Source organism: Nesoenas mayeri (assembly GCF_963082525.1).
Source record: "Nesoenas mayeri genome assembly, chromosome: 3".
Classification (NCBI taxonomy): Eukaryota; Metazoa; Chordata; class Aves; order Columbiformes; family Columbidae; genus Nesoenas; species Nesoenas mayeri.
The window spans coordinates 54,173,486-54,201,403 of record NC_137544.1 but is presented as its reverse complement, the minus strand read 5'-3'; the positions used below and the strand labels follow the sequence as shown (position 1 = coordinate 54,201,403).

Sequence of the window (27,918 nt, the reverse complement as noted above, 5' to 3'; positions counted from 1 at the left end):
ATTCTTAAGTTGACCCTTTTATTGAAACAAACAAATTCTAGTTCTTAACACTCACCTGTTTTGCACATGTTGCTTCATCTGGTGTTACACAAGTTTGTTATAGTACTGATCACCACAGTGTGTACTTACATTACTAACTTTCTCCTTCCATCTTTGCATTTCATATTTTTTTCCAGACTCTTCAAAAGGAAAAGAAATCAAGGCTTCCACTACAAAAAAGGATAAAGGTAATAATCCAAAGTTGAGCCTTAGCATAAGAGTCAGTTGAGAAAATAAATCCACTATGCAAGCATTCTCAAAAAAAAATCCTAGTTTCTTCACTTAGCCATCCATAAATATCCTTGACTGGCATCCTTTGCTGCTGGTCATTCTCTTTATCTGCATGATAAAGAGGAGATACATATGAGGCTCTACAAGCAAGTTGTAGCAGTAGTACATTATAGACCCCAAAATTATGAGGACTTGTTTTCTTCTTTCTGAATCTTTTTTCTCATTCTTTCTATTTAAGTTTGTCATTTTGGATTGCATTTTACTTTTCTCCTATAACACATTATTTGGCTGTGCTTTGCTCTCTCTTCTTACGTTGAAATATCATCACTAGTCATCAAATAAAGATCAATTACAATTTATAGTACATGACCTCTTAAATACCAGGCAATTTTAGGCAGTGATAAAACTATAATTATAATTAACCAAATGCTTTCAGGTTTATTTATTCATACCAACTAAATTCAAACAAAACTTCATTTTACTTTGACACTATTTGCATATTGATTAAATATCACTTGCTCATTAGAAATCAGTCTCTCAGGTTAAATATGTAAATAATTTAACATGGATAAGAATGTATAATAACTTGGTAACTAATAATAATCATTTGAGCCATGGAAATATGGTAGGCAATCCTAGAAACTTTCGGACAGTTTTGAAAACTACTTCAGATAATTGAATAATATTGCTTCCTATCTTTAGATTTTCCCTAAGGAACACCAGAAATAATGAGGCAATGTTTTCTCTGATAAAGTCATGAAAGATAACATTTGCAAGTTTTTAAGTGCAGCTACTTCACACAGTGGATGTAAGTAGTATACAGGAGAAAAGTACAAATCAGCTACTACTTTGCACAGCTGTATCTTTCTGAAGTGAAATGAAGGCTTAAGTGCTACAAAAGGAAGTAAGGCTTAAATAGTCTGAAACTCTTTGAAGTAGTTAAAGTAGATGAACCCAGACTGTCAGTCCAAGGTCAAGGACATTAGAAAAACAAGGAAATACTATTGTACCAGTTGTACCAATTCTTTATTTTAGTTAACAAGGAGTACTGCAGTAGGGCTGGGGTTTTTTGTCTGTTGATTATTGGTTTAATACAACTTGACTTTTACATTTTGAGCTTCAGGTAAGCAAGGCCTATGGACTTCCTGCTAGGTTCTAGCAAACACATCTGTGAAACATAGGTAGGTTAATGAAGAGTTAAACATTTATTAAACCCTTAACTATTTGACTATTGAGCTTCCCATTGAGTTTCTTATCTAATTTTAGTCTTCAGCTCTACATAAAGATTTCTGGATTTAAGACTGATTTATTAAATTTTAGTGAAAAAAAAGTAAAATACTATTTATTACAAAGGATCAAGTAAAAGAAGTGATATATGTCTGTAAGAGTTTTTTAGTTGCACTGATAATGAATTAGCTTCGGTGAAGTGTCAAACACCCACCCAAGTATACAGAAAAGTATTTTAAAAGGACTTAATTAGCTCAGTTTGATCAGCCAGTGAAAAAACTGGTGCATAACAGCTCCTTTCAAGTCCCTAAACTGAGTTTTGACAAGAAGGGACATCTTTCATTAAACATTGTAGAATTTCACTGACTACGCATAAAGCAGTTTATGCTCAGTATATTTGAGAACAAAACTCAATACTTCAAAGTGATTAGCTCCACTATTTTTTTTTTTTTAATAAAATTAAGTCTTCTTCCCATGGTAGGTGACAGGACACATACAAGATTTTCCTTATTCTATTGCAGTAGAAAATATCTGATATGTTCCCAGTGAACTTTCACATCACATGAAACTTTTCCACATGGGCTATTGTTTTTTTTACCTATAGATTAAAATACTGTAAGAGACATAAAAGATTCTGTGTCTTGCAGTCTTGCAGTTTCCTACTTGTCAAGACACAAGAACCAAGATCTGGACATTTAGTACAGACTATGTTGAGTTTAACTACACTGCAGTACAGGGTCACATTAGAGACATCTGTGATTATTTTGATAAAGAACAGTGATTTGGATGAAATCTGAACTAGAACTGATTGTTTTTTGCAGTAACAGTGGGGTATTTGGATGCTGTAATTTAGTGGGGCTAATAGTTCTGAGTCTGCACAGCCTTTACTAGCTTCCCAAGTGATGAGCACTACTTGCTTCTATTTTCCCAGTGGCTTGCATATGACTTAGAAGGTCACCTGTGGATGTACTCTGTGCCTTGCACAGCTCACTGAGAGCAGCTGATACCTCGCAGCCATGAGAACATTTCTCTTTGACTCTATCTGGCTCTATAAGAATTTAGAATATTTGCATTAGATGCTGTTAGACACATGATCAGGCCAACTGCCTTATTTTTAAGTCTCATGTATCTCAGTTAGGTCTATAAAGCGGCTGTTCTGAGCAGGACAGCAGATCCTTCAAGGCCCCTGGAGCAAGACTGCAACAGAAAAACGTAACTTGAGTGGAAACATCTCAGTGTCTACAATCTATGTATCTACAATAGGATTTGGTCATTTTCTAGACAACAAAGTTCATGACACAGCAAATCTTATACAAGCTCACTCTGAAGGCTATTCAGCTCAATGATTGCAGGTTTTTAAAAGTTTTTTCTGTCTTTTCTGCTCCATGTGACAGATCTTCATAAGCCATTTCTTAGCTCCTGGGATTCATAGGAATGCAGCACTTCCAAAAACAAATACAACTAACTCTGTGACACTGAATATGTATGACAAGACATTGACATTTTGTCAGAAGAATGTAACCCCAATGCTCAAAGTGGCTTTAAGCATCCATGTGGGATGCTGTGTTTCACTACACCTCTCTTTCTTAGTAATTATGAGTGACATGTCACATAGATCAGGCAGACAGTTTGAGAAAAGCCTCTGTAGGAAAAAGTGTTCCAAAAATTTTGTGACCGTTGCCCTGAGAAGAAGTGCAAACAGGAGGTCATCTTTATGAGCACTGGTGCTTTTTTTTAAGCCAACTGAGAGGACATAGGGAGCTTCTTTAGTTGACATTTCAGTTTAAACTAGCCAATAAAAAAAAATGCCTTGAGAAAAAGCAGTGGTTTGATTAGCACTTGCCACTTTACACAGATCTGTCAAATCCAGTCTAAATTGCATTATAGAAGTGACCACAGTGTAACTCCTTTTTTAAGATAAATACGTTTTTGAAATGTGAAAGTCAAATTCACACAAGCTGGATAGCAATAGAAAATCCTGACTATAGAGAAGCTAAATGTAAGGTAGATATATTAGGTGCATAAAAATTGCAATATCAGCCTGTTTAAATGGTCCATCCATTATAAAATCTTATTGCTCAACACTGCTGATGAGAAATGCTTCAAGAAAACATAGAAGCTTTAAAGGCAGACACTAAGATAATGACAGATATATAAAAAACAAGACTGAGTCATAGTGGGAGGTATAAAATTTCTATTGTGAGTCAGCCTTTCTCTGTAAAAAGCTTCAGTAGACATAAGCAAATAAGAGTTCCCTCAGTTCAGGAAAGACATTGAAGTGCTGGAGCAGGTCCAGAGAAGAGCAACACGACTGGTGAAGGGACTTGAGCACAAGACCTATGGGGAGAGGCTGAGGGAGCTGGGGTTGTTTAGTCTGGAGAAGAGGAGGCTCAGAGGTGACCTCATCACTCTCTATAACTACCTGAAGGGAAGTTATAGCCAGGTGGGGATTGGTCTCTTCTCCCAGGCAGTCAGCAATAGGACAAGGGGGCATGGGCTTAAACTCTGCCAGGGGAAATTTAGGCTGGATATTAGGAAGAAATTCTTTACAGAGAGAGTGGTCAGGCATTGGAACAGCCTGCCCATGGAGGTGGTGGACTCGCCGTCCCTGGAGGTTTTTAAAGTGAAATTGGACATGGCACTTAGTGCCATGATCTAGTAAACAGACTAGAGTTGGACCAAGGGTTGGACTCGATGATCTCTGAGGTCTTTTCCAACCCAGTCGATTCTGTGATTCTGTGATTTTAGGTATCAAGTATCACAGACTCAGACAGGGATGAGACAAGTCATCCTTCTGCCAGTAGTCAGTATTTCCTGTTCCTTAGTTGTTGATGAGAGGCTGGAGCAGACACCACACGTAGTCAAAGCAGACTCACTTAGGCATGTAACCACTCTCTTATCACGTCTACCCAGTGACTTTACAGGGGGTCTGATAATCCATATAGTCTGACTCCTGATAATCTGAAGCAGAGCTTGCATGCTTGTGTTGCTCGTGTATTCTCATTAAGGCATTACTGGTAATAAAGAGAAAAACACTGTAAACTTTTGGGTGAGTTATCTAGTGAATTAAGCTTTTCTTAGCAGATCTGACAGCTGTGCCTTACAAATTGGGACAAAAGAGACAGTCAGCTTATGCAGGGAAGTTCAACTGCAACACCTTCCTAGCCCATTAATAATAAAATGTATTAAGATAATTGAATAAGAAAAGTTAGTTCTCCAAACCTGTTCATTATAACCTGGACCACAGGAGGAAAAGGGCAGGAAAGGTGTCTCCTGCTGCTGAATAAGAATCATTCTAAACACAGATTCTCCAACTAATTTAAAGGCTAAATTCTCCTCTCTGATGCTCACTATACTGGTTTTAATTGGTTTCTTAATGTGATTAAAATTTCTCTGGACATAGATAAGAGAAATTCTGAACTCAGACCAGAACAGAGAGAGAAACTATCTGTTAGGAAGACCCGAGAGAGAAATATCACTATATACTGTTCTTAAATATTTTAAAAGAGTACCTTCTTATCAAGCTATGAACAGATGGACAATTTATGGTGAGATGGGCAAAGCAATATCAACTTAGTGAATTCCAGGTGCTTTGCTGTAGCTGCCTGCATGAGTTGGTTTTCACTTCAGCATAACAGCATGCATATGAACAGTTTTCACAGAGTATGTAACACGGGATGAGCCTTCATTTGATCTTGTGTTACCATAACTTACCATGACTTGGTCTATTACCAAAATAAATGTAAGAACTTAGTAAAAACTTCCACCAACTTTAGGCAAATCAGTTACTGTCTGTCTCAAAGTGTGTCAAAGTACATACAATATTTTAAATTACTCCAGGGTTATATTCAGAGATTTAAAAATCTGTCAGGAAAATTGGTGAAGTGATAATGAAAATCAGAACCAAACCAAATATCTGGAAAATCAAATCACAGAGATCTAGCCTGCATAGTTTGTGCAAAACGAAATGATGCCTTAGTAATAAATGTTTTGAACATCTTAATAAAGTAATGAATACAACATCTATGGGATGGTTTAAGTAGGTTTTTTCAAAGTTCCATTATAGGAATTACTGCAGAAACTAAATAGTATCTGTCTAAGAGGCACAATATTGAGGGAAATAAATATCTAATTAGGAAGCAGAGAGCAATTGATTAATTTTCATATTGCAGCTCATTTACAGAATAATTGCTTATGATTCTATGTCTGGACTAATGCTGTATTTCTTAATTAACACAAAAAGTAGTAATTTCATAGTAATTTCATGAAATTTTTACATGACATAAAATTAGTTAAAGAATTCAGGGTCAGAAGGGGCTGCGATATACTGAATTTACAAGGTGAATAGACAGAATGATGGCAAAGAAATTTACTGTAAATAAATAGAATATAATGTATACAGGAGGGAAAATATTAAAGAATTTATCTCTAAATTAACTGTGTAAATTAAGGAAAGGACCTAAGTATTACTGCTGAGGAACTTTCTTCCAAGTGCAGATGCATTAGGAAAATGAGAATAGTGTTTTAAGGCCATTGCATAAATGAAAGATGCATCTTGTCTGAAGTGCTGTGCAAAAAACTCTTACATAATAATGTGTCACTGAAGTGGGCTAGGAAATAGTAACAAAAGTCTCATAGAAAGAAAAACAGGAAAGATTCATATTACCTTCCAGATTAATTAGTATGATCAAGATAAGACTGAAAATCACAAGTAAAAGTCAAGGGCTCTTCAAAAGCATATCTATATGGAAATGCAGTTTTCATAGCCCAAGTTTACATAAGAAATTATTGCAAACCTAGAAAGAAAGTTAAATTTCATGAATCAAGATGGAAATCAATTGCTTGCTATAAGAAAATAACAGGAGAATTTGTGGGAGAAATCAATTCTTAGACAGTATTCAGACTAAATATTTGTTTTTGGCTATGCTCAGACATAAAGCTACATGGAACAGACTATTTTTTAATAGGAAACTGTTTTCGAGATTTTTGGTGTTTTCAAGACATTTTCAAGATTTCAGAAGTGTTTCTGTTCATTGAACAGCTCAGAAAATTCCCTCAGAACCATGAGAGTCTATGGGGTTCAAGGTCTGCTGGTGATCTAGATTCAAGTTTCTGATACCAGTTAAAAATAATAGAATCATCCTCAACCTACTTGGGGTTTGGTTTTGTTTTTGATTTTTTCTACATGAAAATACGTGCTACATTGACACACTTCCATCACTGGAAATTTACCTTTATTTTCCCACCCCACTGAAAAAATGTTGAACAAGGTCAGACATGCTTTGTAATGATTTCTTTTCCTCGTTCCCAAAACAGAAAATATGAAGGTGCTCACTTCTGGTTTCCAGAGTAGTTGTTGATCTGAATTCATGATCCTTGAAAATGGGATGTGCATCCTTGATAAACATGTTTTGCTTTGTACTATATGTTAACTGGAAATGTATGATTGGATTTGGATAAATCTAGCAAAGGAAGATTGTGATTCAAGGCTGTTAATATAGTTCTTGAAAAGATTTGTAAGTACAAATTCCTAATTCAAGAGCTACGTGATACCTCCCATCAGTACAGTGCAAAAAAACAGTTTGCTTAAGAATTTGTTCAGTCTCCAAATAATCAAGGTAAAAAAGAACACAGCCAAGAGCATTTCTCATATCTGAGCATCACATTTCCCATTTCATCATTCTATTTTATTTCATGTCCTTCCCTGCTCAGCTATAATGTATCACTCACATTTGTTCTCAGCAGGTAATCTGGCTTTTTATCAATTGTAGACCAAATTCCTTGGGTAATCTATCCATCTTTTTGCTGCATTTCAGATACAAACACGTTGCTCAGCTTCTGAAAGAGCAATGTAAAGGATGGTGTTTGTGCTCTTTTCCATTCATTCCTTGTCATTTTAAGTTTGAATAACAGGATTTGATCAGAGCAATGCTATTGGCGACAGTAGTCAGAATGAGGTCTCTTCTGTCTCTTAAGATTTTTTGAGTGTTTACAGTACATTCCATCAGAAAAACTGTGGCCAAGGTGAAAATTCAGACAGCTGTCACAATAGTATATGATATCATAATAACAGAAATTAGCTAGCCATAAGTGCAGCGACAGGCACAGCTGGATCTTGCTCTGGCTGTGTTTGCCTCAGCACCAGAGGTGTGATTAGCCATGGCCCATCGGCTGGCAGGACAGACGTCGGGAGGAGCCCAGAAGTGCACTTATAAGCCCTACCCAGAGTCTTTACATCTGGGGTTCCTCTTGATTCGGGAGTCCCTCCAATATACTCCATGTGGCAACGTAAATGTGCCTTCTGAAAGCCACTCAGGCTTCTGTAGCAGCTTTTGGGGGAAAAATTGCTAAATCCTCCGTAACAACAGTTTTATGAAAGGTGCACTTCACAGCTTTGACATGTACATCACCCAGGAAAGCAAAGTGACTGCAAAGAGGACCAGATCGTGGAAACCTTGTGGTTGTTTTTCACTAATTCTAGGCATGAAACCTCTTTTTCTACTGCTGGCACATACTTAAGATACTAAAACTGTTTCATTCTCAAAGGAAAATAAGTGGTAGAAACCATGAAAAATCTTCAAAATCGGGATTATTTTTGTGACAGGCCATTGATAGATGAAATTTCACTAATTTCAGGTTTAACCCTTTCCTTTTTGATCTGTTTTATCCAAATGTACTAACAATTTGAAACAAAATGACTTCATTTTAAGAACACTGAAGAGGTAGAGATCAGCACATAAACTCAAAATGCAAACACCTGAGACTGTGCCTGCTCCCCAATTTGATCCCTTGATTTCTGTCCTGCACCAGGACATGTTCTCCAAAGGAAGAGCAGAGCTCTGCTTCTGCTTGTTTCCAGTTCCAGTGCCACATCAGGTCTGTTCCAGCTTGGTGCCAGTTGCTCTTTTCTGGCAAGTAAGAGCTCTGAATTTGAACTTCTCTGTCTTTGTTTGCCCCAAAATGCTAACCTAAGGCAGAGGCTTACTACCACCACTTCTAGCAGACATGTTTCAAAATGAGGTGACATCTGTAACTACATTTTAGAAGGCTGAGTCCTATAAATGTAGGCTGGGGAGCGGGTAGTGCATAGATTTCAAATGGTCTCAGCTCTGTCAGGATTGCTGCAGTCATCTGCAAATGCGTGTGACCTTCCCATGTAACCCTCCCATTTGAGACATCTCAGACCTTTTAGCATAATTTAATTTGTTTTCACATTGCCCATTGCAGGTACATGACATGTTTTATTGAAATACAAGGCTGAGCTTTTGGGAGACTTCTACTCTGTCTTCAAAGTTTGAATACTGATCACACAGCACAGCTTGGTCCAGGGAACTAATTCCAGGTTGTTTAAACTGGGGAAAAGAGAGCAGTTTCCTTCCGGTCTCTGTCCAATCTTCCTTCCCACAAAACTCATATTGTGGGATTTGGAGGTGGGATTGCTGCGTGATCGAATCTTGTAAGTCCCCGTGCTAGGCAGAGGCTTAGAAACCTGAACATGACTTCGGGTGGTTTTATACTTCTGATTTTATGCATTCGTTTAACTCTACAAGCTTTAATAGCAAAAAGGCACATTTCTGTAAAACAGATGATGCTCTAGCCTCTCCTTACTCCTTCATGCCTTCTCATTCTAGTCTATCTTCCTTCTTCATTAATGATTTTGAAATATTCACTTTGTGCCTCTATCTGCCAGTATTCATGTCTGGGAGGAACAATGACTTAGTGACTAAAGTTAAGTGTGAGAATCTAGAAAGCTGGAATTTGTTCTTATCAATAGCAGGGCTGGATGTCCGTGAGGAAACACTTCATCTTTCTGATCATCAGTTTCTTTATCTGGCAAAAAAACCTATTCCTATATTGCATTATATATGTATGGTTTGACAAATGTAGACAAAAGGCACATATAAAAGTGTTTACATTTTTACTATTACATATTATTAATTTTTGTTGTGAAAATATAGTATTTTTGTTTCCATTTCAGCTGCAGTGAAAAAGGAGGAGGAGAAGAAAGGTAAAGCAATTATTTTCCCTTGGTTGAAGTGTCTTTCAGGCTGTGACTGCTGTGAGAAATGTTTCTTTCATTCACTGATACAATTGCAATGACATACACCACCTCATGTGCTACCATCGGCTAGCTTTATCTGCTCCTACTGTGATAATACAGTTGTCATTTCCAGCATTGTTAGCTCCTTTTTACCACAGGCCAACACAGACACTTCATCATCTGATTGGGAAGAAAATGAAAGGCTTTTGTTACCACGTTAGGATTTGTCAAAGAGAACAAAACTTGCAGTGCACCATGCATGCTGACCTGGCTGTTTGTTCTTTGCAGAAGGCGCTTTCCCAGGCACATTTAATTTCCTCTTTTCAGATACGTATGGAGCATGCATGTAACCTTTGCTAAAATTGTTCTTTGGTATTTTAACAGATTAGTAGAAAAAATTGCCCTGAACCAGAACCTAAAACATTACTTAAAATGCTTATAGATTAATATACTCTATTAATCAGACCCTAAATATCTGTTTATAGTGTTGTCTTTCAGAATAAGATTTGCTGAGTCAAAACATTTTTTTAAATTCATTGATTTTATTTCAACGGCAAGAAAAAAAGAAATATTAGCACAAAGGTGATATTTTTCTTTAACGTGTTCAACTTTATTGATTTATAAGCCATATCTTTCTCACTAAAATGGGAACATTTCCAGAACTTTTCCATAGATTTCAGAGCATTATTTAAGATTTAGCACTGAGTCAGTGACAAAAATATGGTTCTTTACTTCTAAAATATACTGACACAGGGGGGTAAATTTTTGCAGGGAGGAAGTGCCTTTTGCCCTTTCAAAGAGGTCTGGAAATTCTGTGATTCACATAGTTGAACAGTGGAGCCAGCCTTTGCTGTCTATACATGAAGATATTTTCAATTCTGCCATTTTTTTCTGTTATCCCTATACAGAATAGTTAACTGAACTGGAAAAAAAATTACGGTCTCGACTGTTTTCATGGCTCCTGAGTAACATCTTGGCTGTGTTGCTGTTAATGGCAAAATTCCCATTCACTCCAGTGGAGCCAAAATTTCACCTAATGGGTTGAACAAAATAATAAAATTCTTTTTGGTTATCAAAACCAACTGTGTTTATCAAGCAAGTTATTTTGTCCAAAGATTAATTTGCAATAACTGAGGCATGAGAGGTAGCACACGAAGCAGGAAGAATCAGGCAGCTACACTTACTGCCTTTGGTTTTCATACATCAAAATGCCTGCTGTGTTCACAGCCTTGAATTCATCACATGGACTGTTACATCCTTAATGGAAAGAAAGGAGTGAGGTAATTGCTAAAGGTGCTACTTCTGTCAGCCTTGCCACAGGTTATGAGCCCATTCATTTACAGAAGAACATCAAGGTAATTTGTTAGAAATATCTACTGCTTGCCCTTGGTTCATTTTTCATGGGTTAGGATTTTTTTCCTCCTTAACCATAATCTTCCCCAACGGATAAAAAAAATACGTTTTTACAGAACATTTTTTTTAGTTGGGTCAATTTTCCCATTTCATTTTCTGTTTTAGATATTTTATGCTACAAAGCTGTTTCCTCTGATTTCTTAATTTGTTGAAAGGATTTTACCAACAAGTATATGTAGGATACATTCAGACATCTGGCTCAGGGCAGGGTGTACCTCATCCTGTTGGTTACCACCAACCTACTTCACAGAAACATCAAGGTGCAAACTGAAAAGTCAGCTTTGGTCATTCTTCTGATATCATAATTTTGTTTTATTTTTTTGACTAAACCTCCCTCTGCTTTCCTGAAATCATAACCAACATTGCCAGCAAGGAAGATAGGGATTGTAATGGAAAACATGTTAGTCCAATTATATTTTCCAGTAACTAAGGAATACTGTCTTCAGTGAATATGCGTTAAACTGTAGAGTTGGAGAGAAGCTAAAAGGCACTTCCAAAAAATCAACATGCCATCCTTTCACTTTCTCATCTAGCTTCACACCCTCTCTAGGCCCCACGTAGAAAATATTGCATGTTACTAGTGAACTCCCCAAATCATCAGGTTTTATTTATTTCTGCTTATTCTATTTTTATCAAAAATTGCTCCAGGCTGCATGTGTATTCCTCTGACTGTCAATAAAAAGGGGCAATGTTTGCTGGTTTTGCTTAAGGAGACGGTATTTTTGCCCTGCTGCAAAAATAATAGAAGTAGCCAGACAGTGCTCTAAATTGACTGGCTCATTATCCAAAATATATTGTGGTAGTAGCATGCACAGTTCAAACACCTCTTTGTCATTTCTCATGCGAATCATGCAGCACATATGCACTGTACTGTATACAAAGCTTCCTCCAATTATTTTGTCTTATTCAAATACACACCCCTCATCTAGACAAACAAGAATAATGAGCAATACAGAGTGACAAGCCATCATAAAAACAGAGCAGAAGAAGATGGAATGACACTTTCAATCGATGCTACATTCTGTACATAACATAAATCAGACATGAAGGAGTTTGAAAGAGACAGAAAAGAACAAAATTAAGACAGAGAAAGCTTATGTATTTCACTGATTTCTCCAAATATGAGGGATACTAACAGGAACCTTAAGGCAAAACTTATGCATGAAATTTATGCATTAACCATTTCTATTTGAAATGTTAGCTCTCTAAGATTTCGTGACCCAGGTCCTAGTAAATAGTCGGCTTCAGCTTCCAGCATCCTGTTATGCCTTATTACAGCGTGTGTAGGATAGAAAAGCTGTCATAGAAATGTGTAAAAAGTTGTCAGTTCCTAAAGGGCAAGAGGTAGCAACCCTTTGCGTGAGGAAGACTCTTTCTAAAATCCCCAAGAGCAAATCTGGCTGTCAGTACACAAAAATATTTAACTCCTGCTCATAACTCAAAGAACTGCAAGCAGCGATTCAGGTAAATTACAATGGATCCAGATATTGGTGGTCTGAGACAAAGCCCAACAGCTTCAGAGCACCTCTGGAAAACAATAAACAGAGCTTTAATACCAAAATACTTCAGCATTTTTTCAGTTTTAAATGCCCTTTCTAAAGGAAATAAATGTTAATATATCAAACCCAAACAGTATTTTTATATTTAAAAAAATATTTCATAATTAGAGTCACAAAAATGCTTATGTGAATTGGAGCCAGATTAAAGCAAATTTCAAGGTTTTCTAGTTCTGCATAAAATGGAATTTCTCATTTCAGTTCATAGCTCCCATACCTTATTGATTTCTGACTAAAGAAGGCATGGACTGAGATGCGGATGACAAGCAAGTAACCTTAACAAGCTAAATTCTCTCTCCAGGGTAGTCTTAGGAAGCCTGCCTGAATATTTGTTACTTCTGTGAGTCTAGTAACCCAAACAGGATTTAACCATCACATAATCCCTATGGGTTACACATCCACACATACACCTGTAAGAACTGCCTCACTGTTTAAAGTGGATCGCAAACCTGACTTGCCATGGAGGCAGTTTCTCCAGGCTCCCTATAGCTGGTAAGTGAGAGAGAGAGAGATTGATCTGTTGTGCTTCTGAGAGCAAGTTAGAGTGTGAATCTACTTCAGGGCAGTTGCTTTCTGGGAGTCTCATCTCCCATATAGACTGTCTGTAGTTAGACATTATGAGTACTTGTAAGCTAGTGAGATATAGAAGTTCATTGCCTGTCAATAACGTGACTCCTGTTCTGATTTTGAGCATTATTGCTCTGGCAGCTTGCTCTGAAATTCATTTAATAGTTTTTAGAAAGCCAAAAAACACATTCATGTGACAAGTTTCATCAACAATAAATTGACATGAGAGGATGCAAGATCACTCTTTGACCTTTTCTCAATAAATGCATCATGGTGTAAAAACCTGCATATAGTCTGAGTGCAGCTAATATCAAACAAATGAAGAAAACAGGCAAGGCATGTACATTCCAGGTCCAAAGTACATATTTTTGCCAATCCAGTAAAGGGCAATTTCTTTCAATTACTTCTGGTAACGGTACTCTAACCATTGCTTAGAAACTGCTGCTCTGCATCCAGAGTGTGACATAAACTGGCCAAGGCACAGCAGTATCCCTTTTCAATGTATATAAAAATTAAGTTGCTTTCCAAATTGAAAAATAACTGCACAGTAGTGCATTTCAGAACTGCTTCGCTTTGGACTTGACCAGAAAACTGGAAGGCAGCCTTCCTATTTATAAAGCAAATGGTGATGGCAGCATGTGATTTCTGCTCAGCTGCACATATCACTGGTGCAACATGAACCACACCTTCATTATGTAGTTTTCTAACATGCCTCAAAAGATAAGAAAGCAGACTACCTAATTTGATCACTGCAATGTGTTAACACATACCCTCCTAACAGAATATGAATTGCTGAACAGGGGAAAAAAATAGTAGGAATACTTTGAAAGTATTTTCTTAAAATAGTGTCAAAAATTCAGTATTATGTACGAGAAAATAATAAAAACAATCACATGCTGCTACACTGTTTAAAGTAGCAGTGCTATTTTGACTGTAGCTGAAGGTAAGCAGCTCTGTCAAGAGGTAACAGTCATTGAATTAACCACAAGATGGAGCCCACAGGATCTTTGAGCTGGTACTTAACGTTGTCCTCCTGAATCAGACTAAGAACTAAATAAGGCATTTTTACCAAAGAACAATTTATGTGAGTCTACAGACAAAGTATTTTTCAATGTAAATCCACTCTTTCCAAAATATATTTTTCATTTAATAGATGATAGGCTATACATTGGTGAGCTTTGACTTCTCATGCTGAAGCAACAAAACCTCAGCATTTTCAACGAATATTGATGAATTGAGAATTTGCACGAAATATGGAAAATGCTTTGACAAGAAAAAGTCTACATCAGTTATGTGAAGTTTGTTTCATCTCTCTTTACCTTGTCTCAAATATCTTGGAGGATATAAAATATGTACGTCCATTTGCCAAGGTTATGTGAGACTTAATGATCTATGCAACCTCTGTTAAGTGATGGTCAGATCTGGAGGGACCAGGCTCATGTGCTTTCCATGTTGGAGATATTTCAGTTAGCATAAGACGTCATCAGAAAACACCATCCAAAGTACCCATTCAGTAGAAGTAGAAAGTAGGCAGAGGAACGATGAGTACAGTGGGCTCAAGACTTTTCAATGAATTCAAAAATTTAAATAGCTTTTTCAGATCCTCAGATGAATTTAATCATTAAGAAACTTCAACACATACAAATTTAGATGCCTAAAGTTAGTAATCTATGTTAAAACTATTCACCCTAGTCTCACTTTAGAATTAATGGAGAGAAATAAACATCTGCAGAGAGTGTTTCATCTGCCTTGTATATCTGTCAGAATGCAAAGAATTGCCCCCAGGAGATACTTATATTTGTGACTTGACTATAACAAGGAACATAGATTAGGTTTAGTAACAAAAATGGAAAACAAACTGAAATGAATATCAGGATAGTTTGTAGTCAATTATTTTGACAACCCTCCCCAAATCTTTAATTAGTTTTTCTCTTTTAAGAATCTGACACTAAAAGAAAGAAAGGTATGAAAAAGCAGCAAGTCATTTCTAGATCTTAATAACTGATTGAATATCCAGTTTCATTGTAAAATACTTAGATGGAGGAGCTAATGCAAATATTTAATCTAGGATTCTTAGCATTAAATTAGCACCTTGTTTTCAATGTACTCATAGTTAAGGCATGTAAAAGTAATGATGCCAACTTGCATCAATATTTTTGAAAATATACCCGCAATTTTATTTTCAATGGGATTTAATTTAAACCTTGTTGTTGCTTACACCTTTCAATCCACTGAAGGTAAAACTGAGATTATACTTTTTTGTGTCTTATGTGACAACAAACCTGCAATACAATTCTTATTGATAGATCCAGCATAGTATTTCAATTACAGTTATGACTGCAACTTGTGTTAATCATTCTTTCTTGCCTTAAAGTACAACAGTAATTTATTCAGCCCCTGCTACCAGCAACTGGAGACAGTTAAACTAGTATTTTAGCTATTATGAAACAGCTGTGATTTCTGAAGAGTGATCTGTGTAATTGGTGGACTGTGCTGTTACTATAAGTTAGGTGTAATAAATGTATATTGGCATCATGTCAGCAAAACAACACTCTCACCTGTCAATCGACATAATATGCTTAAACACCTGGATATCCATATAACACATGGTTAACTGGCTAAAAATTTCCCCATGGGATAAACTATTACTTTATTGCTCTGTGGAAAGATGTATTCTATTCAGAGGCAACTCCAGAATTAACAGTTCTTCTAGTGGTAATCTGCATTTCCTGTTTTATCTATGCAGACATCATTTTCAGAAGTGTGCTCTTACAAAGTTGTAATTAAAGCAAAACCAGCGATCAGCAGCATTTCATGAGGAACAAAGTTGATTCAAGATGTTCTGCCTCTAGAAGCTAGTCATTAGTCCTTTCCTTTAATCACCAGAGTAATTTTGGTAGCACACTGGGAAAAGTCCATCTTTTCAAAAGCTAATTATTTTTTATTATTCACCACTCCTAATACCAACTAATCCCACCTCCAAAATAATTCTTTTCTATATTTTCATGAAGTCATCTTATTCTTGTCTTACTGATGGTTATTTCACTTGTATTTAATATCGTATGTAAAAATATATCCCGCCGTGATTATACTTTCATACATCCAATCATAGTAAAGGTGGAGTTCAACAAAGAAGTTGGTATTCAAAGTATTTGCATGGAATCTGGAACATTAGTTTGGCACCTTTCACAAATAACAAGCATTATGAAATAAACTGAATATTCAAATATTAATTAATATTAATATCTGCAAGAGGTGCTCCTTTTTGCTATAATTGTTTATACAGAATAGTGAACACCACTATTTGGGCATAAACTAATGTGAATATTCAGAAAAAATATCACCACTCTAACATCCTTCATACCTCAGTCGGTCTGATTTCACTCAGTTACCTTTTACGAGTCAATAATTTGTGCCGCAATAAAGCATGGCCTGAGCCTGGCTATGTTTTGCCTTAGCTATGTGCAAATGTAAAACTGATATTACTAAAAGTGAAAGCTTCTTAAGCACACTCTCCCTCATCTATGTGTTCCCATCCCACAATTTCAGGGAAGAGCCCATGAAAACGTCAGAAGCGGAGGATGATATTGAGAGGAAGCTCTTCAGGTCTTTCGCCACACGTGCCTAAAGATGAAATGCTTTAATGCAGCACATGCACCTCATCTACATTTGACTGAAATTCTATTCTTTCCAGCTCCATCGATGGAAGATTTGTCCTGCTGGGATTTTAATGACTTATAGTACTTTAAAGACATTAGCTTTCAGGGCTATCATACAAGATTGCTGTTTCAACAAGACTTACATTTCCCAGTGCATTTCTATTGTTTAACTGACAAACTGGGAAACAGAGAAAAATTGGGATCATTACTGATGCTCCCTACAGGCATGCATCTCAGATTCATGTTGAAGCAATTCCTCTCATTAAAAACCATTTTAAAATGTTGGAAATGTCTGTACTTCTTTGCTATTTCTACTATATTTACCGCATGCTAAAGTTTCTCCCTCCCTCTTTCTGAACTACTTTTTGTTTTTCCCAGTTACATAAGTACTCTTGAATTGCCAGTTAAAAATAAGTCTTAAAAAAATCCAAATTGTTTGAGACAACAACAGCAAAATCTCCCAAAACCAAGAGTCAGCTCATTCTTCATTATGCAGCCCTGAGGTATAAGGCAAACTAAACAGCAAAGACACAAATATGCTAACTGTATGAAGGCAGATATCTTGGACCAGGCTGACCTGGTAATGCCTGACAGTATTTTTTGGTGGAAAGCAGCAACAGAAAAATAAGTCTGTTGCAACTGAATACGCAATAGGCTCTAAAACCAGAGGTTAGTTATTAATAGTTACTGTAAACCATGGCATTTTAGGAGGATTTTCCTTAACCATTTACCATATTATCTTTATTAGCCACAAAACTCCTGCTGAAACAGTGATGCAAGGAAGTCTGTGGTGCTGCACAGACCCAGATGAGCAATCCTTGCTAAAGAATGAGTGGAGTGATGGCTGGAAGGTCAAGTTCTCTGCTTCCCTGCAAAACTTCCAGATAGCCTTAGAGAAATAACTCGGTATTTCATACTTGTCATGTTAATGTGGTATAATACTTCCTCAATTTGTAGAAACCTGGAAAAAATATCTTGGAAAACACTAGGTAAAAAATAGTAGCAAACTAGAGACGTAAAATGGATGCTGCAGAGAATTAAGAGATTCTGTAAGGACAAGGCTTGCACAGCATGTACATTAAAATAATGATACATTAGCTCCCTCTATTTAGCCACCACCACACTCCTCTTGCTTTCTTTACTTTGATCCATCCATAGGGTAACTATTGGCCGTACACTGTCAAGACAATTTCCTAACACAGGGCAGGGGTCAGGGCAAGCATGTACCATTCTCTTTACAGGAAGCTTGCTGCAGCTAATCTGTTTTGTGAGGAATAATTTTTTTTGGACATATGCTCATTAAACTGTTTTTTCTGCATAAATCAGTCTGCCAGCTGCTCAGCCAGACAGCAGGACTTGGAGAGGACATAGGCAGATATGAGGAATCAGGTCTGCTGATCTAGAAATCTTGTGGGGACATTTGGCTTCTCATTTGAATGATGAACAATACAGACAATAACTTCACAAAGGCAGGGAGCCGCTTTTGAATGGGGTGATAAATCCTAATAATCCGAGGGTTTTTTCTGAAGTTATTGTCATCTGGGACATTTTGAACTGGCCCAATATGTTTTATTCCAGTTGACATTTTGATATCACAGTTGTACCACAGTCTGAAAAACCTTGCATTGACTAGAATAAAACTTTTTTATTCAACCTTAAATTAAAATTACATTATTCACTGGGCTGAATGATGTAGTATCTTCAGTTTCTGCAGACTACAACATTCCCACTGAGTTCTGAAGGGTGAGTGTCCATTAGTTTGTCTAAGAGCCCATTTGTTAGCTTGTCTAAAGTTTATTTTCAGAGAGAATAGACTTGGTTAACTTGAATAAGAAAATCAAAGATTTATCATTCATCATGATGTATAAACTGGAAAGTTAAGGTACAAATCTTGAGAATTCTATCAGAAGACTCCTGATAATATTGATTCCTCTTTTGGCCTATAGTGTTGTCACAGATAAACGTCACAGGTGTGCTGGTCTAATGCCCAGTCCAAATCCTGTTAAAGAGTCTCTGTGCTCTCTTTAACGAGCGATGAACTAGGCTTCTACTTAGACTAATGGAAATTAACTTTCTTATTTATAATAAATATCTAACTATCCAATTAGAAATATTTTTTTCAGCTACAGCATGTATTATTGTTTTGGTTTTCTTCACTAAAACAAACATCTCTGGCGTTGCTTCCATTTCTTGTACAACATATTCTTTTCTTACAGAGTGTGCACATTCACAAATATATTTGCTGTCTGAACAGCAAATGACTGCCATCCAGATGGAAAATAGACATGTTATAATCAAAAAGCACATTCTGCTTTTAGTCTCACCAATTTACGGTTCAATAAACCAGAGGATTTTTTTTCTGAACCCATATCAGTAGCTAATTTACAAAAATATGCCATGTATAATTAATACCCTTCTGGCATTCAGAATAGCAGGCAAGAGCAAACGAAAATTTGAAGTGAATGTGAAAAACAGCAAGATAGTTACCAAGCCCAGTTTCCAAGATTAATTTAGAATGACACAAAAGAAATTTCGAAGTGTTTTTGCTGAGGGTAGAACCAGATAATTTAATTCATACAGTTCAGATTTCATGTAGCTTCAAGTATTTCAGCAAAAGCCCATCTATTTTCATTAGATCTGAATGTGACCCTTTTCCTTGTCTAATATAGTTTAAGTGTTAAACAAATGAAGACAAAGTACTTACTTAGGGATGAATTTTCAAACTTTATGAACAACATTTACCCAACAGGGAGTCCTGACAGTTAATGACATCAGAACAGCTGTTTGAAGTGAGGCCAAGAGTTCATCTAATCCAACATCCTCTCTCCACCAATGGCCAAACCAGCAAACACCTAGAGAACAGTACAAGAATAAAACAGCCACACAGATATAGCCTTGGGATCTCCCACGATCTCAACTCAAGAACTTCCTAAGGCAGAAACCATATCTTCATGTTTAAGTGCACTTTGCAGATTTTTTCTAAGTTACCCAGTCACTTTTTTAAATCCTGAAAATTTCCAGCATCCACATATTTTACAGAATGGAGTTTCACAGCTTACCTAGGCATTGTATAAAGCAATATTATTTAAATACAAAATTTGAATAGAGAAGCTTTACTTTCAGTGCAAGATACTACATGAAATGGGTGAGAGCAGCAGACTACAGCATTTCATTTCTCACTCTTCAGGTTAAACACTATATAATATATCATTGAATATTCTTGAAAGTCTGACTAGGTCATCGACATTTAGCTTTTATCTTGTCATTTTCACTAAGAAGACTAAAAATCAGAGTATCTGTTATAAACAATTGCGATACCGTAAAAATTAAACTAAGGACCTTGAGGTTTCATTTTTCAGCTTTCTACTTACTGTATGACTCATTTGAATTACATCTTCGATGACAGAATATGGCACAGAAGAAGTATTTGCAAATCTGGCAAAAATAAATGTTTATCTTTATGGCCTAAAGACTATATTGAACTTTCACTTCATTTCTTTTCAAACAAAATATAGATAAGTTTTAGAATAGACAACACATCCTGTAAAAACTTTTAACTTTACAAGACCTTCATTGTTTCATCAAAATATCTATGAGTGGTTTTTATCTGTAATTTCTGTGTTGTACCAGGAAAAGAAAAAAAAAATATAGGTTTTTAGGCAAAGCTCTGATAGTAATTAGCTAATTGTTCAAGCTCTGTCTGGATGCTGACACTATAGGAGTTCAGCTAATTAATACCTCCACAGAAAATATGGACAAGGGCAACACAGACACCCTCCTAAACTTGTGTAACCAGACCTAGGCAAAACAATGGAGCCTAAGTTTACAAGAAGGTTTTATTAAGCACATACAGATAACAAAAGTGGCCTTGTCATAGGATCCCTGCTTATCTGTTGTTTCTGTTTCTTCACAAAGGAGCAAGTATATATGCTTAATTTCTATCTTTAATTTCTGTTATCTGCCAAAATGTTCCATTATTTTTGCTTTGTTCTGCACACCTTCTCCGGTTGCTACATCCTTAAATGCACAGCGAGAACAACTTGTATTAAATAGAGACTGGATATAAAAGGAGAGCAGTTTTCTACTGCAGGGAAAACAAGAAAAACAAAACTCACTTGCATAGCAGTTCGGTTTTGCCCCAAGTGTGAGCTTGGGAGCTCAGTGAATCACAGCCTGGGAGCTCACAACAGCAGAATTATTCCTTGTGGTGCTGGGCCTGCATAGGAAGCTCATTCTCTGCACTGCTGCATCTTGCTCCGGGATTATGCTCTCTCACACAGCAGACTGCTACAAGCAGGCAGCAGAGCCTTTATTCTCTTAAAAACAACAGCTGCCTTGCAAAAGTCAAGAAGAAAAATCCAGGTGGTGGGCCAGGTCTTGGCATTTCATTTCCTTCTGTAGAACCAAAACTGGCATTGGGCACGGCTCCCTGAGCTCCTGCTTTACCTGAGAAATGTTCACTTAGGGAAAGTATTAACTCAGTTTTCGGTTTCGTCTCATCCATTTTTTTCTGGAAGAATATGTGGAAAATCAAATGGCTCAAAGTTTAGGAGCTGCGGCACTGAAATGCTGGGTCCTTTTATTTAAATGTGCCCTCATTATGTTAATTTCATTTTCAAATATGTCTTTCTGCTCCTTACAGTATCAGGGAATCCATCTGAAATTCACTGGCCTCACTGGGGCAGGCGCAATTGTCAGGGACATTTACATTGAGATTACCCTATGTGTCATTTCCTCACTTTACCTAAAATTACTTGTTTGGCTTTGTCCAGTATTGAACATCTTATGGTCTGAACTTGCTCAGCCTCTTAGTGGGCACTGAACTGTACACGACACCTAGCAAAGTAGCTGCCCTAGGTTTGATATATGATCACCATCTAGTGAGGGCAACACAGTCCACCAAGGAGAATCAGAATCTTCCAAGGGGTATTTGTATCACACATTAGCTAAATGAGGAATTTAGGGTGCCTGTGTTCCTTAACTAAGTGTCCTAGTTAGGTGTCTGGGGTGGATATTATAAGACAATGCTAACTGTTGTACATTTTAATATATATTTCACGGAATATTTATTTTACGTGTCTACAAAAATCATGAATAAATGTATTAAATTCTGCATTAATAGTCACAAAAATATTAAAGTCCACCTTTTTTTTTTACTTCTAGCTACCTCAGAGAAACCTCATGAACACAGTAAGTATTAAGTTGTAAAGAATATTGTTACTTCAGTTTTTAGGAGGAAGGTATTTCTTTATGTTGTCACGGTTTTAGAAGTTTAAAATGGGATTAATCAACACAAGCTCACAGGAAATTTTGACTTATGAAACTGGTTTTCAATGACTCTCTCTGTAATGCAGCACCAGGTGTGTTTCACAGGTCCCACTTTGCAATGAAACTATTTTCCAATTTGAGCTGAGATAAGACCCACCTGTGCCCTCTGCCTTTGTGGCAGCTTCACACCGGAAAAGAAAAACCAAGGGGGACACAGATAAGGAAGGGTCCAGTCTATGCAGTTGTCTGGCTGGGGCTCTGTTCCAAGCAACAGAGAGATCTATCGCTTGGTATGCTGCAGCTCTCACCTGCTACACAATTTAAACATAGCTGCTATAAATCAGAATGAAACATATTTTTAACGTTTTTCCTTTGAAAAATCAGAGCTTTCTTTTTTCTGTCTCATAATGCTTTTTTTGAATATCATACTGTTTTTAAATAGTGCATAATTGCATACCGCTTATATTTTAATATAGCATAATATTTATGATTGTTATTGCTTCACAATACACCTATGGGATCCGGGCTAACAGAGAAATATGGAAAGTTATTTTTTCTTTGTGCAGTATATTGAATTTATATTTACTGTTCTTTATAAGAAAACCCCACTTCTGTTATAATAAAACACTTCAATGTTTTTTATATTAATCAGTGAGAAATATTCTATATAGAAGGTAAGTGAAAGCAATCAAAATTAGTACTATAAGCAGTTCATATATTCAGAAATTCTATGACACTTCTAAAAACACAGAATGGAATTACGTGATTTATTAAATCACATTAAAAAGTAAAAAACTTTATTTGGCATAATTTTTATTTTTTAGGGACAAAATTAATAAAATACTTTTTATCAAGAAAGATATTTATTTAAAAATTCTTTTCAAGTCTAGTGTGAATATGTAATGCAAAGTTATCTTTTAAAATAATAATGAGAATCTTATTTTTAAAATCTTCTAAAAATTAAAAAGCTTTCTGACATCGGGGTTCTTCTCTTTTGTAGAGCATGAACATGTTAAACATGAAAAAGCTATCTCTAAGACTAAGCCAGGTAGGTTTAGCTGTTCAATTTCCAGTTGCTCCAGGTTCCACTCAATAAGGGTATGTGCAGTTTGCAAAACTTGAAGACTCTCTTGAGCTAGGCAGTGGTGGGTTTTTTTGTTTTGTGTCATGGACTTTTTCAGAGTTTGGGAAAGGAGCAAAAATAAGCATGAAATTTAACTAAAAGGATTCACCTTTCACAGTTATAAAGGATTAGCAAAACCTATTTTCCAGAGTTTGTGGAAGGAGTTCTCTACTGCCCTTCAATGCATCAAAGAGGAATACTATGAATTACGCTGTCGCAGCCCTTTCAGCAAACCAGTGGATAGGGGAATTGAATTGAATCTGGTCCCCAAAAGGATGAGCTACAGTCTCACCAGTAACATGATAGCCTGCACAGAGACAACCTCCAGTTTCTGAATTTCAGCAGAGTAGGAGCTAAACAATTAAAAATAATAATAATGATCCTGGGCTGAGTATGCACTCAGGTAAACTGTAAGAAACAACCAGTGACAACTGGTTGCAGTGAGAAGGACAGGGGTCACAGAGCTTTGTTCCTCATCATGTTTTTTTGAGGAGGAAGGCACTCAGGGATCTGCAGTTAGGTTTGGTGTGAAGAAACAAGACTACGTGGACAACCTCATAGAAACCTCAGCTATTGATGCTCCATTTACATCATTCCCGAGCGATCCTACCAACTGCAGTGGGCATTGAAAAGCAAGTATTAGCATGCCATCAACCTTTGCTGTCAGTGCTGCTGTTTGAACTTCACGTAAAAATGAAATGCTCATGAATAGGTGATTGGATAAACCACAAAAACCTTATGTGTTCAATGATAGTAGGCAGCCTTTGTTTTCATTACACTTTTTTTTCTTTTTTTTCTTTTTCTTTTTTTTTTTTTACAGAAAACAGTATCTCCTATGCATTTACTAATTTTCTCATTTGTTTTTATAATACAATATTCTACTTGTAAGTTAAATATTTCCATGGACATTCTGAGGTTTCCTCCAAGCCTTGAGTAGCTGATTTAGTGAAGTTTTATTGCTGGCTTTGAGTCAACAAGGCAAAAAAGCAGTGTTTCTCACTCCAGCCTTCAAAGACACAGAGGCCAAACTCTTCAGTTGTTTTGGTTTTGGTTCTTTTTTTTTTTTTTCTCCCTTGTTGATCACTTTTTGTATATTAACAGCTAGCAGAGTGTTTCAGCCAGCAGGTGGGTGTGAGTGGGCTCATCCAAGGCAGGAACATCCTAGCAAGGAAGCCACCCTATCCAGCTCTGTGTATCCTTGGAGGAGTCAGTGATGGACAAACAGTGGGTTGACTAGGCAGATGGTGTGACCATTCACCTTTCCTGCAAAATGAAATCAATCTTGCTGCACAATCAGCCTGATCTCATCTAGATAGCAGCATAAAAATTAATTTCCTTGGTGAGGCATATGCAAACATCAGAACATCATGTGACAAACCAGTACATTGGACAAGTAAGGAGCTTACTCTGATATAGTACAGTATATACCAGACTAAAGCCCTTGGAATTTAAATACTTGAAGGTGAAATTTTTTATTTATTTATTTATTTTTAAGTCTCGCTAAATTTCCTTTGCCATAAAATATCTCTTCTGAGGTGATTAATGGTTGTTTTGGAGAGTAGTGGCTATTCTGAGTTTCAGCTGATGACTGGAAGTATTATTCTGCAAGCACTGGTGGTAACATTGCTTTTGCCTGCTGTGTGCCGAGTGCTCTTGAGTTAGCAATTACAAAACCCTCATTCTATATAAAGCAGTGGCATCCTTTTTCAGCTTGATTCAGAGAAGCTTCAAACTATTATTCCAGTGCCTCCTGCCATCAGACTTAAAAGTATCACAAGACTGAGAAACTAAAGCATTTTAGAAAATATATTGATCTTGTAGAGAAATGTTTAAATTAAAGAGTGTTTTGTGTATGTTTGTGAGAGCAAGTAAAGCAAGTGAATTCATTCCTGATGTAAGTCTTCTGAAACTCCCCGCAGTAGACAGAGAACTGTTTACAGCTTTGTATTTTTTTCTTTTAAATTAGATACATTAGGGAAAAAATGAATATTAATGCTTGTAGTGCAGCAAAACTAGAGCTCTGCAGAGGAAAGAAATTCTCTCCAAAGAAAGATCACACTTTAAACTTTGAGCTTCAAAATCAGAACAAAAATTGAATTTTTTTGAAATATTCACAAAAACATATTTTGGACTTTTTGCAGCTTTATGAAGCCATCAAATTTCTTTCTTTTTATTTTCAGATTCCTCATGATACAGTAAACAAAAAGTGCATGAAAAACTGGAAATATTACTTCTGTTCTTGCCAAAATACTATGTATTACCTCACCAATTTTTTTTCACTTCTTTCATTCATACTGAGTCTGGTGAAAAGAAAGGATTTTATGAAGCTTCCTGAAAACTTGAAGTGTGTTTCCTCACAGAGAGTATTCTCCTTAACTGTTGATAATCTGTGACTTTGGTTTTCTTTCTGGCTACAACCAATGGCTAGGAACTCAGAGAAAAAGCCATACAATCACCTCCCAGAGATGTCCCAGAAAACAGGTCAGGGTTTTCTCCTGTGGAGTCAGCAGATCAATGCTGGTTAGGTTACAGAACAGGTAGGTGACTGAATACCAAAGAACTGCTGTATTTATTCCCAGATGAAGCAGGTCCACAGGCCTGTCCATGACACTCTGTTTTCAAGAATGAATTCGTTTTTAAAAGAAATCACACCCACACTTTTAAATGGATCAGGATCAGATTATGCCATTCACTCACGGACTTATTTGATGGACTTCGAGAGTTACAGAGCAAATATTCCTGTAAATTTTCATGAGAATTAGAAAAAGCAAAAAATATCTTATTTCATGTTCAAAGGAGCAGGGATAACAACATAAAAGGGAGAAGCTCCAAACTTTTGAGTTTTGCTTCTCATTAATCCAGTGGATGGTACAGGGCCTATGTTTAAACTCAGCATGCTAGGGCTTTTTGTGTATTGGTACATGGAAAACTGAATACCCCCATCTATTATAAATTAGTTACATGCACTGCTATATGCTAAATCTGACCTAAGAGCAGAAAGAAGATACTTTATCTCAACAAGTTGCATCTTGAGGCTGCTGTTTGTGCTATAAAAAACATATCTGGCTTCACAGACAGACATAAAATGGAGATGAGATTTTTTTAATTCACTGCTTTCATAAGAAGCTGACAATACCAATAGCTGAGTAAGTGGGTGAAAAACGCTAAACTTGATACAAGCGAAGAGAAATTAAGTCACTACCTAACAGATGACAACTGAAAAGCATAGCAATGCAGGGCTATATTTTACTTCCAAAGAACAGAAAAGATCAGTAACTGTGGAGCTTTATCCATCCCTGTATTTTCCCCCATCAGTATTGATTTCCTTCCAGAAACAAACCAAAAAAAAACTCAGACCAAACAAACAAAACCCACATCACAATTGCTCTGTGTTTCATGTCCATACTTGCACTGTAGCTTTGCTGGATTCTGCTGCGTTATGGACGGGAAATATGGACTGAGCAGCAATGAGGCTCTTTCTCTGTCTATTGACACATGATAAATGTTTTTTTAGGACTCCTTGGCAAGTGTAACCTCTAGGAATTTCAGAGAACTAAGTTAAAAAGAAATCAGAACAGAGAAGATAAACATGCTCTCTGCCCTCAACAACAAAAAAAAATCATCTGGAAGTTACATGCTAAATTCAAACGAAATGCCATGTATGTTGATACCACTCAACAGTCTGTTCTTATAAATACTGTACTATCCACTTATTTAGTCAGAGTGCAGATTAAGATTTAACATCTAAACCTGGACATTTGTGTTGCAGAGAAATAGCCCCCACAAAAGAGAAGCAGCTCTTAAGGTTGACTGTTCAAGGTTGTGCAGTTACAGTGATTAGTAAACCAGGGACATGATAATTCACAAGTGGTTCTAGCCACCCTTCCCAGTATCCCCCTCTATCATCTCATTTAAGAACAAGTTTGACTGCCAGACTGAAAACATTGCTCATATTCAGGAGAAAAGCAACTTTGTACATGCACAAACAGAGTACCTGGAAGGGTTTCTAGCCAACTAGTACTCAGATGAGCTGAATGGCTTCAGGGGATGAAACATCGCTGACCGACCTGACCTCCACCCAGTCATTGTCGGTTTCAATCTGATGCCTCGCAGAGGTCTTGGGGAAAAGCAAGGGGCCACAGGCATGTGATGGTAAACTGCCTCTGTCAGCAAGAGGAAAGGGAAATATGTTCTGAATGTGCCTTAAACATACTTAAGAACCACAGTAATGATGTATGTGAATGTTGAAAGTTAGAGGTTAAGATAGAGGTTTGAATTCAGGTATATAAAAAAAAAAGAGAGAAAATCAGAGATCTATTAAAGGATTAGGAAGGGTTAAGTTCATGTTAACCAAACTGGGCAAAGTAGAGATCTGAAAATAAGCATTGCAATTCCCACTTCGCTGGGCCATTGGGCAGTTAAGACAAACCCCACCTGCTCAGAAAGTGTAGTCCCACCTGTCCCTCTGCCTGAAGCTTCATCCACCAGCCTATTTGGAGGAAAGGCAGTTCAGGTCTTGTGGCTAACATTGATATAGGTCCATGTCATCTGAGAACTCTGCTGAGCAAACCTCCAGGCAGCTCAAGAGCATGTGAACTTGGGCAGCCTTTCTCATGAGACAAGCAGAAGTTCAGTGCTGCCCTAAGATTTTGTGACAGATATCCAGCTGGATCTAGATAAGCTTGTCCAGCAGCAGGTGCTATGAACGGATGTTCAGACTGGCCCTGGCCTCGATGGATGTTCCTCTGCAAGTTACCACATGCTTCAGGGTCTCCATGCCTTTCTTGTCGTAGT

At 36.8% G+C, this 27,918-nt stretch overlaps 1 protein-coding gene across 1 annotated transcript in view; it reads left to right on the top strand.

The window, feature by feature from the left end:
• The window catches only part of TRDN (triadin), a gene marked incomplete at both ends in the record, with an annotated part of 192,499 nt that overhangs the window by 137,869 nt on the left and 26,712 nt on the right, over positions 1 to 27,918 (top strand). Inside the window, 4 exons of the mRNA XM_080341419.1 lie at positions 177 to 259; positions 9,484 to 9,505; positions 21,897 to 21,923; positions 23,002 to 23,049. Of these exons, the coding sequence (XP_080197545.1) occupies positions 177 to 259; positions 9,484 to 9,505; positions 21,897 to 21,923; positions 23,002 to 23,049 (180 nt within the window). The remainder of the gene's footprint in view (positions 1 to 176; positions 260 to 9,483; positions 9,506 to 21,896; positions 21,924 to 23,001; positions 23,050 to 27,918) is intronic.